The sequence below is a fragment of the Nipponia nippon genome, unplaced genomic scaffold (assembly GCF_047370975.1).
Source record: "Nipponia nippon isolate SJK-2023a ecotype South Korea unplaced genomic scaffold, ASM4737097v1 scaffold_4, whole genome shotgun sequence".
Taxonomy (NCBI): domain Eukaryota; kingdom Metazoa; phylum Chordata; class Aves; order Pelecaniformes; family Threskiornithidae; genus Nipponia; species Nipponia nippon.
The window spans coordinates 61,679,152-61,692,024 of NW_028262358.1; the positions used below are offsets into that span (position 1 = coordinate 61,679,152).

Sequence of the window (12,873 nt, forward strand, 5' to 3'; positions counted from 1 at the left end):
ATGTGCTTTTGCTGTTTTAATAATTCTGGAGTCTGTAAGCTGAAGCTCCAAATCAATTGTGAGAAATCTGTAAATGTTCAGAATTCTGATATAACATTGACTAGAACATTGCAAACAAAGTTAATTATTTATTATGCTTGTACTTCTGATGATCTGATTACCATTATTACATGCTTTACAGAATAACATGAATCACATGTAAACATTTAGAAGAATTGAAGTTGAGGATCATATTTACAGTTTTCTCCTCTGCCTTGAGCATAAGGCCGAATGTTAGATGGAGGCTTACTGAACAGTGATGCTTGTCAGCTTCATTAGGGCAAAGCTGCTTCATGAGGACTATGCATCAAGGGTTTCAATGTTCACATGCAGTTATTAGAAGTAGTGAGCGCTTTCGTTTAGGTAGACTACCACATGTTTGTCTGCCTTAGGTTTTCTTCTGTGTCTTTCTGGACCATCTGACTTACCAGAGTAAGAATACTGGTGTAAACGAATAGTGGCTGTGACCAAGCATAGCTTTCCCTAGGTTTGCTCATAGTATTTTGTCTAAAATTTCAAACATCCTTCAAATCTTGTTTGATAAAAGATGGCTTGTATAAAAGCCAAGGGAACAGGAAGCTTTTCATTGATTTCAGTGATGCATCATCGTGGTTCTCCTAGCACCTGTTGCACTATGCTAAGCGGGCTAACCATTCAACCTTGGGTCCAGCTTCCAGCCTGCAAGTGGCACTCTGGATACCCTCACTCCTTCCCCTCTTGCCCCCAGGTACCTGTAAGGATAAGAATATACTGGCATCTAAAAATAAATCCCCATGGAACTGCAACAAAAAATCTTGAACTAGTGGAGTACTGTGGAAGAACAGTGAGTTTGACTGTGCAATCAGCTGGTCCCTTTATTAAAAGTTGAAGGAAATTAGTACTGCTCCCAGCGACTTCGTAATACTCTTTGCCAATACATATGGGCATCGTTTAAATGCTTTGAATGGAAAGTTCAAAATCTTGTTGCCTAGGAACTTACTTAAAGAAATCTGACTCAATGGTCGGAACTTTCAGAAAATACCTCAGTTGCAGAATCAACCAGGCTGGCCCTGTATCACAGGAAATATGAAAATCAGAGGGGGGAGAAAAATGAAAGCTTACATCAACACATTAGAAAGTAACCAGTCATCGTGGCCCTAAAACTTTTTTGTTAGAATGCATGTAGTTTTAGTATGTACCTTGCATGGAGAAAAGCTTGTTTATGGCACTTTCTCATTGACTTTTAGACTTTTGCAGATGTAATATTGATTAAAAAGCATAATGACCTTTGAATATTTGGCAAAGTAAGCCAGTTCAGTTTTGGGAATCATGTGGAAGCCTACAGTCAGTCTGGCTGTTGGTACTTGATAGTACATTAAGAGTTGTTAACATACAGTATCACACTTTTTTTTTTTTTTTTTGCCTACTGCTGAAACAGATTTTGAGATCTTTAGCTGTTTTTACTGTTCAGGAAACTCTGAGTTCAAGCTTTGCTTTCTTGTTGTACCGGTTTTCACTAATACAGTTCAATTCAAATTGGGAGATCTGGCAAACAGGAATTTCAAAAGATCTAGATATAGGGAGGAACTTATTTTCTACTACATAAATACTTTGTACAATATAAATGATTTTTCCTTTATATTTTATTTGAAATTGAATAATCTGCTAATCTGAATGTCTCATGAGAACTGATTCCAGGTAGAAATTGCACGTGGTTCCCTGTTTTCCTACCTCTTCAGGGAGGATATAGTACAATGTGGGATTAAAGAGAAGCTTGAGCCTTAACATCAGGGCAAAACTACCTTGTAATTTGTACAGCAGAGATGATGTCACGGCATCATTCTTTGAAAAAGTTACATCTGTGTTTTTGTGTATTAAACAAAAATAATGTGGCCTGTCTAGTGATTTTTTTTTTTTTATTCAGTGTTTAATTCTGGTTTGGTTTTTAAATCAAAGTAACTGATTGTGAATCACTTGATGAAAATTACTTATGATAATAAGTTGTACAGTAAGTAATATTTTCTTTTGAGACCTGGGTTCAAATGTAACTTTTATCACAAGTGAAAGTGAGTCTTATAATCTAGTTTCCTTTGTAGCTAAGTCATTTAACTTGGCATTGCTGTTGTCTTAAGAATGCCAAGTTAAAAATCTATTAGATGATGTTTTGAAGTGAATGTGTCCAGTGCCAGTCATACTGTACTTGACTTCTCCTGTTCCCTCATTTTAATAAGTACTAAAATTTTCACTCTCTAAAATGAGACTTTAACTACAGTGATGGTTGTTCCTAGAAATAATGGTTTTAGATAGGTTTTTATGTATTTAGTTCTTTAGTAAAAAAAACTTAAAAGGTTCCTTTGTTTTATTAGGAGTCCACATCTCCAGTTGTTTCACCACAGCAATCCCCACCAACCTCTCCACATACATGGAGGAAGCACAACCGCCATCCCAGCGGAGGGAATAATGAACGACCTCTTGCTGGACCTGGGCCTTTTTGGGCTCCATTTAGTGAAGCACAACCAGGTATAAATGTCTTCTGTTATGCTTCAGCTGTAACCCAAAGTTGTGGAATTCTTAAATAAGTATATTAAATGAGTTTAGGGCAGTTTATCTTTGTATTTTCCAATCCTGGAAACCTTCTTGCAGATTCGAATGTTCATGTGTACGGCAGCACTGTGGAATCTGTGGTCTTGCATATGGCGGATCCATTTCTTAGTGTGGTATGGGAAATGCTTAGAGTTTGGAGGGAGGGAAAGAGAGTATGAAAGTTTCCCAGTGGAAAGTTTTTTAATACAAAACTGACATCCTACTGAATTGTGCAGGAGCTGTCAGTATACCCAAAAACGTGGGGAGCTCAAGGGAAAGCAGCAAATGTATTGGTTGTTTGAATTATGTTTCTGGTAGATTAGATGAATTGTCAGAACAACTTAATTCTCTCAGCATTTTTTTTTGCTTTCTTTAAAGTTTATGTAAACATAACTGAAGCTACTGTATCTCCAGTCTGTCAAGGTAGAACTACTTGCTTCAGTACAGCTTTTCATTCTTTAATGTTCTTCATTTAGCATGAAGACCCTCCCTGTTGTTGTATCTCTGTGCTCAGATTTAAAAAAGTCTTCCCCCTCAATATCTCATATTTCAAAAAGTTCTGTTTTCTTTTCTGATATCTGATAGACTTAATAAATTTGGGAACAGCAGAGCAATTCTAATTCAGGTTCTGTTTTTGATGCTGCTGCTGAATAACATGTTGTATATTGTAGGCTGTAGTTTCAGACTGAACTGTGGTTGGTTGGTTGATTTCAGTTGTGATATTCCAAAATTGATCTGTTACCTTTTGATTTATCGTCATTCTGTAGTTATAAGCATCTAAGGAGGACCAGGGATTTTGTTGTTAGAATTGGTTGCATAAGGAAATAACTTCTTTTAGAAGTGAAATGGGTTGTATGCAGAGGTTTATGCCATTGTCCTGAGTGTTATTTGCTAGTAAGTGCCAGTCAATTTAGAATAAAAAAAATAAAGAATATTAGTCTGCTTGTTGCATATATAATCACCTCTAAGGGTTCAGTCCAGGCATTGTGATTTTTCAGCAAGTCAATTTCTTGACTTTTTTCTTGCATAGTTCAGTTGATTTGCTTTTCTTGTAAGCTGAAATATAAGTTTGTCTGGTAGCTGATTTTTAACTTGTGAAGTTTTTCTAACTTATGAAGTCAAAGACTCCAGGAAAGTGTGCAAACTGTTTCTACTGTTGAAGAGTTTAATATTGTCCTCTTAAAAATAAAGTTGCAATACCATGTTAATATTTCTGTTTTAGCCATGCTTTCCCTGTGATGTCTAATGGATAAATTTTTCAGTAGTAGTTTGAAAATATTTCTGAACTAGCTCAATATTGGTCAATTTTATATTCCATACTGAAACACATTCATAGTGTGTTTAAAGTAATTTGAAGATACTGTTATAGAAGGATTGTCTGTTCTGCCAATGCTAAGGGTAGAGTGGATTTTCATAGTTTAACAAAAATTGTCATCCTGATTCACTGTGGGTGATTCTTTTGCACTGCAGATGATTGATTATTCCTTTGAATTTCAGCTGTTTTACAGTTCATCATTCTTTTTCCCTCTCTTGAGCCTACTTTTTAAGGACAGTATTTTGTAGAAAAATGATGTTCTGCTGACATTTAGGTAGAACCAGATAGACTGTTGGTTACTTAAAATCAGCGCTGCAAGCTCATCTTGATTCCAGTGCAAGATGTGCTTGAAATCAGGTAATTTGCAAGAACATGGTATTGTTTCAGTAGGATTTAGGGCAGGGCTATGCCATTTCACTTGTGATCCAAGAAAAATAAGAACCCAGGTCTCTCTGCTTGCATTTCACATTATGTGAAATATTGTTTGAGGGTAATGGGGTTGTCAACTGAAAGCATGGAATCTCAAGTGTGAAAATGTTTCTGATGGATCTAATAATAAACAGCATGTTGCCTTAAACCAGAAGGACAAAAATCAAGTACTTTTTCTTTGTTTGGAGAAAGATGTGTTTAAACAGGAAAATTCTGACTTATGCATAGAAAAGACACTCCAGTGCATCATCGTACTCTCACCATGAACAAAATTAAATTGTGCTTTCTGTATTGAATTGGGCTGTACAGCAATTATTAGAGAATGACTCAACTCTTGTTTTTAAAAATCATACACGTTGTCTTGTATCAGAAGTCTTAAGCATAACTTATAGCTGTAGTTCTCAATTTCTTGAGGAAGAAAACCTGTTCTCATCTCAGCAGAGCAAAAGAATTCGGATATTTAAAATTTTTTGCCACAGCATTGTCCAGTAACTCGGTTAGGATAGTGTTAGTGATGCTTCATAAGTAGCTGGACTCTGAAGCACTGTCATGACTAGCTCAGTGTGCTTACACATAAGTGACCTCAAATCAGAAGCCAAGGCTTGTTACCATATTTCTTCAAGGCTTTTTGTAAAGAGAGCCCCAAAGGGTGCATGTATTTTACTTTAATATCAGGAATTAAAAGTTTGATGACAGATGTTGATCACATGTGTAAACCGAAGTTTATAGTTAGTTCAAGTCTCATCCTTCATGTTTGAGTCAATTCTATTAAAAACTCAGTCTCTCAAGTCTTTCAGGTGTCTTTGATTTAACAGTTTAAGATAAAGCTGTTAAAATCATGTTGTTATGTCTCAGTTCTGGCTTGCATCTCTGATCTCTTTTAACATTTCTTCTAGATCAGTATTCATCGAACAATACAGTGGATGACTGAACCCTTTGTAGGAAACAATTGTATATGAGATGAGAGCCTCCTATTCCTGTAGTTACAACACAGGAAAAAAACCAACTTTGTACTTTTACCTTTTCAGCTCATTTTGTACTACAACTTCAGCTGCTAGAAGGATTCTGACTGTGGCAAACTTGGGAGAAAGAACCCCTTCCCCACTTCAAATGATAGTTGAGTGACATGTCAGAATAGGGGCTAGAAACTATTTTTTATAACCTTGTAGTCTGTCTGGACTACAGAATGCTTATGTTGGTAGTATCCAAATAATGATTTCAAACTAGTTGGACACAAGCTACTCAGATGTTATCTAGGTAGACCATTTCGTACACTTCCATTTGTAGCTTAAAGTGAGGGGCTAACTTTTCTCCCACGGGAAATAAGATTATTTTCCACAAGTTATCAATGTGTTGGTAAGGTATTCAAGCTAGAGGAGAAGGATATAGAGCAGCCACAGGAATTCAAGTTAGGTCTTCATACTAAACATAGTGCATTAGACCTCACCAGCTAGTTCAAATCTGATAATTCGTCTTAGGCCTGCTCTCCATTCAAAGTGCTATTAATGGTGCTCTCACTGATGGAAAACGTACAGAGACCCTTGAAGGTTGTTTCTTCATTGGGATACAAATCATAAAAAAAAAAAAAAAATCATTGTTCTGAGTCTTCTCTGTGAACCAGTTTTCTTCCACTTTCCCTTCTACCTCAGTGCTCCCAGTCTGATTTTGTAGTTTGAGAAGAAAGTGAGGGGTGACTATCTCTAATTCAAATGTCAAACAGATGTAGTTTTAATGATTGAGAATTGAGTTATTGGCTGGTGGCAGTCCATGAGTATGTGTGTACATCCAGGGGTTCACAGTTACTAGTAATCTAATCTTTCTCCAGCGTTCTCTAGCCTTCCTGTCCTGTGTCCTAAAACATTGCATTGCAGAGTGAATAACAGGAACAATAAAGCAAGAAAGAGTATTTTTGTTGGGATGATGTGAACAGGGGAGAAAGGAAATTGTTCTTGTGATACTTGTCAAGTACTGGGAAGGTACGACAATTTGGTGCTACTGGCATCTCCATCGCTGTCAAAGTACTGCTTTGGAAGAGGTGCTGTGCTAAGTGGGGTACAAATCGAACTGTACTCAGACAAGCTGTTGGGAGAAGTAAAAGCAGAGTAAACATATATAAGGTTAGTGGTAATAATGTCAGTGTCTGAGGGGCAGAGAAGGGGAGAGCCATTGTATCAGAAGTAAAATTTGAGTGTAACATATCCATAGGAGAGATGGGAAGGACTTGTCTGAATCTTACTGTCTGTTTTTCTGCACTAGTTTCCTTCTAGTTTCCTTCTAGTGTTTTAGAGTTAGGCCAGCTACTGAAAAGGAACCCCAAGGCAAAAAGCATTGTCAAACTCATTGTCTTTATTCTCAGCAATTTTGGATGAAGTCACTAGAAGCTCCAGGCCATGTCAGGAGGTGTAGAGGGCGTGCAGAAACTCAAAAGACATTGACCTGTCTTTTAAAAGGAAATCTGCTTCTACATATGAGGCAGAAATTCCTTTCTAAGTATGACTCTAACATATTTCAAGAGAAAGCATTTAGTTGTGCAAGAAGAGTGATTAGAGTAATCAGTTTCACAACTACTGTTTAGATTTAAGGAATTCATTTCTTTTAGGAGTCGAGGAGTTAGAATGGATTCCTGGGATTCTTCTAGACTTGTTTTAGATGGTTTGTTTTCCCTCTGATCAGAGTTCCTTAAATTTCTAATTTGCAACTGCAATTTAAGAGAATTTCAAGGGGTTTGTACATAGAGCAGTGGGTGGCCAAATCTTTCTATAGTTGCTTCATCGTTATTTTAATATTAAGACATTGAACATCGGCAGTACTTCAGAAGTAGATTATAGCAAGGCACTGGGTGAATCTCAATTATTATGTTCCAGATAGTTAATACATAGCAGATGTCAGCACTGTATATGGATGCCTTTTATTATTCTTGGACTGTTTCTAAGCAACTGAGTTAAGTTAGTCTAGAAATAATTCAGGGAAAAAAAATTATCTATGCCAAAAAGCCTGATTCTTAAGAGGAATTTCCAAGACTTTGCTCTTTGAATGGCAAACTAAAACCTAAAAAAAGAAAAAAATCTAATAATAATGATGATAAAGTTGCATGCTAATATCATATGCCACTTTCAAATAGCTATTTGTTGATGCAAGTGTTGCTCATTTCAATTATGTGAAAATGTGGACTATTAACTCATTCAAAAGCCACTAAATGGGTAAAACCCAATTTACATTTTACACATTGCAATAAGCTCATTCCTCACTTCTGTCTTTTTAGGACAGATTTAAACTGACGTAATGTAAAAATCTACAGGAGTGAGTTGTCAGGAGGTGAACTTGGTCACCTTGGTGCAATTTGGTTTTCGTTTTCTTCAGCATTCTACAAGTGTCTATCTACCTGACAGGAGCATGTGTTTCAGGGTTGGTTTTTTTTTTTTTTGACTGCTTTCCATATCCATACTTCTTACTCAGTTTTCAAGGTTGTCTTTTGAAAAGGAAATGTTTCTTCTACTTTCAGGCTCATCTACTTCTAGTGATCCTATATGGTCTGGCCATTCACCACCACCCCATCAAGAAAACTGGGTCAGTTTTGCAGATACCCCACCAACCAGTGCTCTTTTAGCCATGCATCCTGCTTCTGTCCAGGTGTGACACTTTATTGGTGTTTGATTTGCTTCATTCAGATTGATGTTGCAATCATTTCAGTTTTTTTTCTTTTCTTTTTCTTTATATAATTTTCATTGCAGATGTTTACTGTGTATATGTGCTGTAGTCTGTTCAGTGCTATTTATCCAACAGATACTTGTTTCATTGAGTTGACTTCATTTGGAATGATTAACTGAAAGTTACTAATTTAAAAAATGTCAACAATTATGACTTTAAAACTTGTGTTTAGCTTTTTTGCATATGTGCAATATTTTTTTTCTGCTTACATACCTGCAGCCATTCCTATCCATATGTATCAGTGTGCAAAAATACCGTCATTATCCTATAGATGCAATCTGCTGATAGTTTCCTGCAGTCTTTAAACTACTGCGAGATTTAACTATGCTTTATTTTTTGAAGGCAAGAAGTTGAGAATTCATAGAAGCATTTTAGGTAGATAATACTGAGGAAAAATATTTCATTTCAGGACCAGACAACAGTACGAACTGTAGCATCAGCTACAACAACAAATGAAATTCGTAGGCAATCAAGTAGTTATGATGACCCATGGAAAATAACTGATGAACAAAGGCAGTATTATGTTAATCAGTTTAAAACCATTCAACCTGATCTAAATGGATTTATACCAGGTAAGTTACTCTTTAAAAAGTATAATTGTGGATGCAGCAGTTCTGTTACAAAGACTTTGTTGTTTATTTAGGTTTGCATACCACCTTGAAGAAAGTTCTGCATTTTATTGATAATGTTCTAGTAAAGTCCAGTGTAATTCAAGAAAGGACTTGAAACTGATTTGCCTGTTTCCTTCGTTTAACCCTAGTACTTAGTGCCATTTTTCCCAAAATCTTTGCTAAATAGCTCATCTCCTTTACCATAACTCTTGAGTCTTCTAATGATTTAACTTGCTTTAAATATTAAAAATGGTTGTTGTAATTTTTCAGGATCTGCAGCTAAAGAATTTTTCACTAAGTCAAAACTACCTATTCTTGAACTTTCTCATATTTGGTAAGTGTGATGTGTCTTTATTCAGGATAATTATTTAGAAAGATGACAGCTATCTGGCAGTCATGTAATAATCTACTTACTAAAAGGTGTTAAGTGAAATTTCACTAGTACTCTAGTATATTCAGTCCTGCTTACATTTATGCCAATATTATTTTAGTGGGCTTTAATGGGTCTAGGCTGGCACTATTTACAAGGCATTTTGAGCTTTTGAAGAAATTTCAAACACTTCAGAGTAAGAGGTAATTTATTTGCGGTTTTTGTTGTAAAAGATGCATTTACATTTAAATAATTAATTCCTTATCTATGTTTGTTTATTCAAGTCTAAGTTTAAATGAAATGTACAGAGCCAAATATTTTTAAATGTACTTAGTGGGACTTGATGACAAATTAAGCTTTGACTTGGTGCAAAGCTTGTATTTCATTGTATTCTAGAATTCATACTGCCTCATTGTATGCCATTAAACAGCTTAGCTTGGCAGATTTGATCTTTCTTGCACTGTAATGATTTCTAATTCAGGTATTTTCCCATTTAAAATAAATCACATTGCCTCAGCACTATCGTTTCTTTAGTATACTTTGCCACAAATCTGAGGCCAATAATGTTGTGTAGTACTGTCTTAAATGAGTTAAAAACCTGGCGAGATAAAAGTGGGTTTAAATGATCTTTAAGCTCTAAGAAATGTTATTAATGAAGGCTCATCTTCTTTGAAGAATAAAGCACGTGGCGCTAATATGAAGTGTTTAATAGGGTAAAATGAACTATAAAGTGCATTCTCTGATCTTCCAAGTAGCACAACAGAAGTATGTCTTTTGGAAATAAAATTTCTAAGGTTCTTTTATTTATACTAAGTTTTCATTTTTAGGGAACTGTCAGATTTTGATAAAGATGGTGCACTGACACTGGATGAGTTCTGTGCTGCATTTCATCTGGTAGTCGCTAGGAAGAATGGGTATGATTTGCCAGAAAAGTTACCTGAAAGTTTAATGCCCAAACTGATTGACTTGGAAGACTCAACGGGTAAGACATGCTTCAACACAAACTTCGCTATTTTCAAATGATGGTATAGTTAAGGTTACAGTATATCAGCAGATATTTATAGGTTTGTATGAGCATAATGCATTAGTCAGTATGAAGTAAAGCAATGTGCAATTTTTAGAAATCTTAATCATTGTTCAGAGCTAATCTGAGCACATACGTATTTCTGTAGAGGGAGATGTTATTTAGGAACAGTACACATATTGACTATTACATTTGGAAATACTGCTTGTGTCCTTTAAAGGTTAAGGAAAATGAGATTGTCAGAGTATGGATTTTATTCATGATCAACTATTGTATTCCAGATTCCTAGTCCAGCTATACTTCAAACTTGCTTTCAAATGAATGTGCTTTCTGTTCACCCTCATTTCTGAAAATACAGCATGAGTTTCTGAGTCTTGAAGGTGCTTAGAAAATATTCCCAGTTTCAGTGCTAGAGGTAGGACTGTGTAGTTTAAAAGTACAGGATCAGTAGGATCAGTAGCACAGGTTTGTTTCTTTTTTTAATTCTACTCCTGACTTGATGCAGGATTTATCCTCCGTTGCTTTGGCACCTGGTCTTTCTGTAGTCCTTTACCTTTGGATACTCCCAGGTATACTGTTGAATGTACAAGTTCTGCTTGTTAATATGTACCAAAAACTCAGTCCCATAACTGAAAAGCAAACTACTGTTCCAAGTAAAAGTGGTGTTTAAAAACAGGATGCTTGTGGCCATCTTTTTTTATTTTAAAACAGGTAAAGGAAAACTGAATATTTTAAAACTGCTTTAGATTACTTTTTAACAAGCAGTCTTTGCTTGGAAAGTCAGGTTATACTGTGGGTTCACAGATACTATGATTTCCTAGAATTTTATTCCTTTTTACTAAATACTTCAAAAGGGATCTCTTCATACTGTGTTTGTAGGATGTCAAAGACTTTCGTCTGACAGTTATTGACGAGTTCTTAACCTAGATACTGTGGCTCTTAGTACCTCAGCTTTAATAATTAAACCATTTTTTTTGTGGGAGTAACTTCGCTCCTCAAAGAACCTTGCCAACAGCAGGCAGCCACAACTGAAGTGTGTTCAGTATGAGTAAGCCTTTTACTGTGATGAAAGCATTCATAAGAAATATCTACAATTACTTCGGTGAATACCTAGCAAGCGTCTAAAACCTACCCATTCTGTCTATTTTTGTGTTAAGGTGATGGCCAAGCAAAAGTCTTGATAAGAAATGGAGTAAAATTAATTTGTATAAAACATTGTTAGGTTTTTTTAAAAAAAACCTACTATATCTGTACCTGATCTTCTACTGCCTTTATTGGTAGTAGATTTCAAGGCTTTTATCATTTAACTAAAGTTGTCTGAAAACTTTATGAATTGGACATTGTACCAAAAGGTGTTATGTGTGTGTTTATTGTTCTTATTTTACAGGCAACTTTGTTAATATAAAACTTGGTGACTTATTTTCATGAGGTACAAAGTGGTCTTTAAATTTGAGGAAAAACTACTTTTAAAAGTAGTAAAAAAAAAAAAAAAAAAAAAAAAAGGTTTTCCATCTGGTATTAAAGGGAAGTTACCCTGCTCTAGTGAATGTTAAAAGGTTACCATGCTGTGTAAGCTGTGCTTAAAGAAAAATGTTCTTATTGATACTTGATTCTGCTGTTATTAATAGCTACAATGAAAAGTGACAGTTCTTGCAAACTGGTTGAGTTTTATCTAATTAACTAGATCTTTTTTTTTTTTTTGTTTGAGCCACCAGTATTGGAAATAGCAGATCTTTTCTAGCACCTAACATGATTTATCACCAAAACTTGTATGTTGAATAAAAGACTTTAGGAGAAGTTATTGACTTGACTGTAGGTTTACTTGTAGTTACAACAGTCCCTCCAATGTCCAAAGCAGTCCCTCCCTCAAAGCAGCCTTATCTTTTGACCTTGTATTTAACACTAATAGTTAGTTCAGTTATCTATCGCACCACTGTTGAAATGAGACTTTTGAGTGGTTTTTTAACTCATTAGAAATTTTTTATTCATGTTACACTTCAGAGCAATTGATATTCAGTACGCATCCCCAAAACATTACCACTGGCATATTTTGAACTTAGTATATTATTTTGTGTACAATGACCGCAGCATGTCATCTTGACTACTTGGTGACATCGTTGCGCCTGTAGATATCAGCTTGATGTAGCCTATTTTTTATTGCCAGATGCTTTTTGCCTGAAGCAGGTATTAAATGCAGTTTCTATCTTGAACAATTTGTGAAGCTGTTTTCCCTAAAGGACAGTAGTACAAGATGCTAGGTGCTGGGCACAAGTTTGGGAACATTGAGTCTCAACCTGATGGCTGGCTATTTACAGGAAGTTTACAAGACCTTTGAAATTTTGATGAGTTACTAATTTGTGTGGCTTTTTTCACATCAGTAGCACCTCAGCCTCCCCTGGCCTCAAGATGGGACAATTAATTTCTTTCTGGACTTCAGTGTTTTGGCTATTCTTTTTAGGCTCTGCCTCTTGCTGTCCCCAGCACCACTTTGGAGACAATAACGGATTGTTATTGGTTTTCAAAGGTGCAGTTGGTCACCACTGACTATTCAAGTGTTTTCAGTTCAAACTTCTTGTTGGTGCCAGTTTTACACCACCATACATACATGCCTCCTCAACTCCCACAAGCCACACAGCTCAGTTTGACACTGGATTTGTTATGAGTTTCTTCTGAATGGAAGACAGCAGACAGAATATTGAGCTGTCGTAGCAGAAGAGCAGGCTGCAGAGTTCAGCTCTTCAGGAGCCTGAAACCAATCCTTTTCATAAATTTTAATCAACTTTTGGCACAATGTGTCACGCATTCTTGTGGCAGT

At 35.8% G+C, this 12,873-nt stretch overlaps 1 protein-coding gene across 16 annotated transcripts in view; it reads left to right on the forward strand.

Annotated features, from left to right (window-relative positions):
• The window catches only part of REPS1 (RALBP1 associated Eps domain containing 1), a 67,229-nt gene that overhangs the window by 27,956 nt on the left and 26,400 nt on the right, over positions 1 to 12,873 (forward strand). For 15 of the 16 annotated variants that reach the window (XM_087774238.1, XM_087774236.1, XM_087774225.1 and 12 more), the window contains 5 exons: positions 2,385 to 2,538; positions 7,848 to 7,975; positions 8,463 to 8,625; positions 8,935 to 8,998; positions 9,862 to 10,016. In XM_087774238.1, the coding sequence (XP_087630364.1) occupies positions 2,385 to 2,538; positions 7,848 to 7,975; positions 8,463 to 8,625; positions 8,935 to 8,998; positions 9,862 to 10,016 (664 nt within the window). The remainder of the gene's footprint in view (positions 1 to 2,384; positions 2,539 to 7,847; positions 7,976 to 8,462; positions 8,626 to 8,934; positions 8,999 to 9,861; positions 10,017 to 12,873) is intronic. The other variant, XM_087774231.1, reaches the window with a different exon arrangement.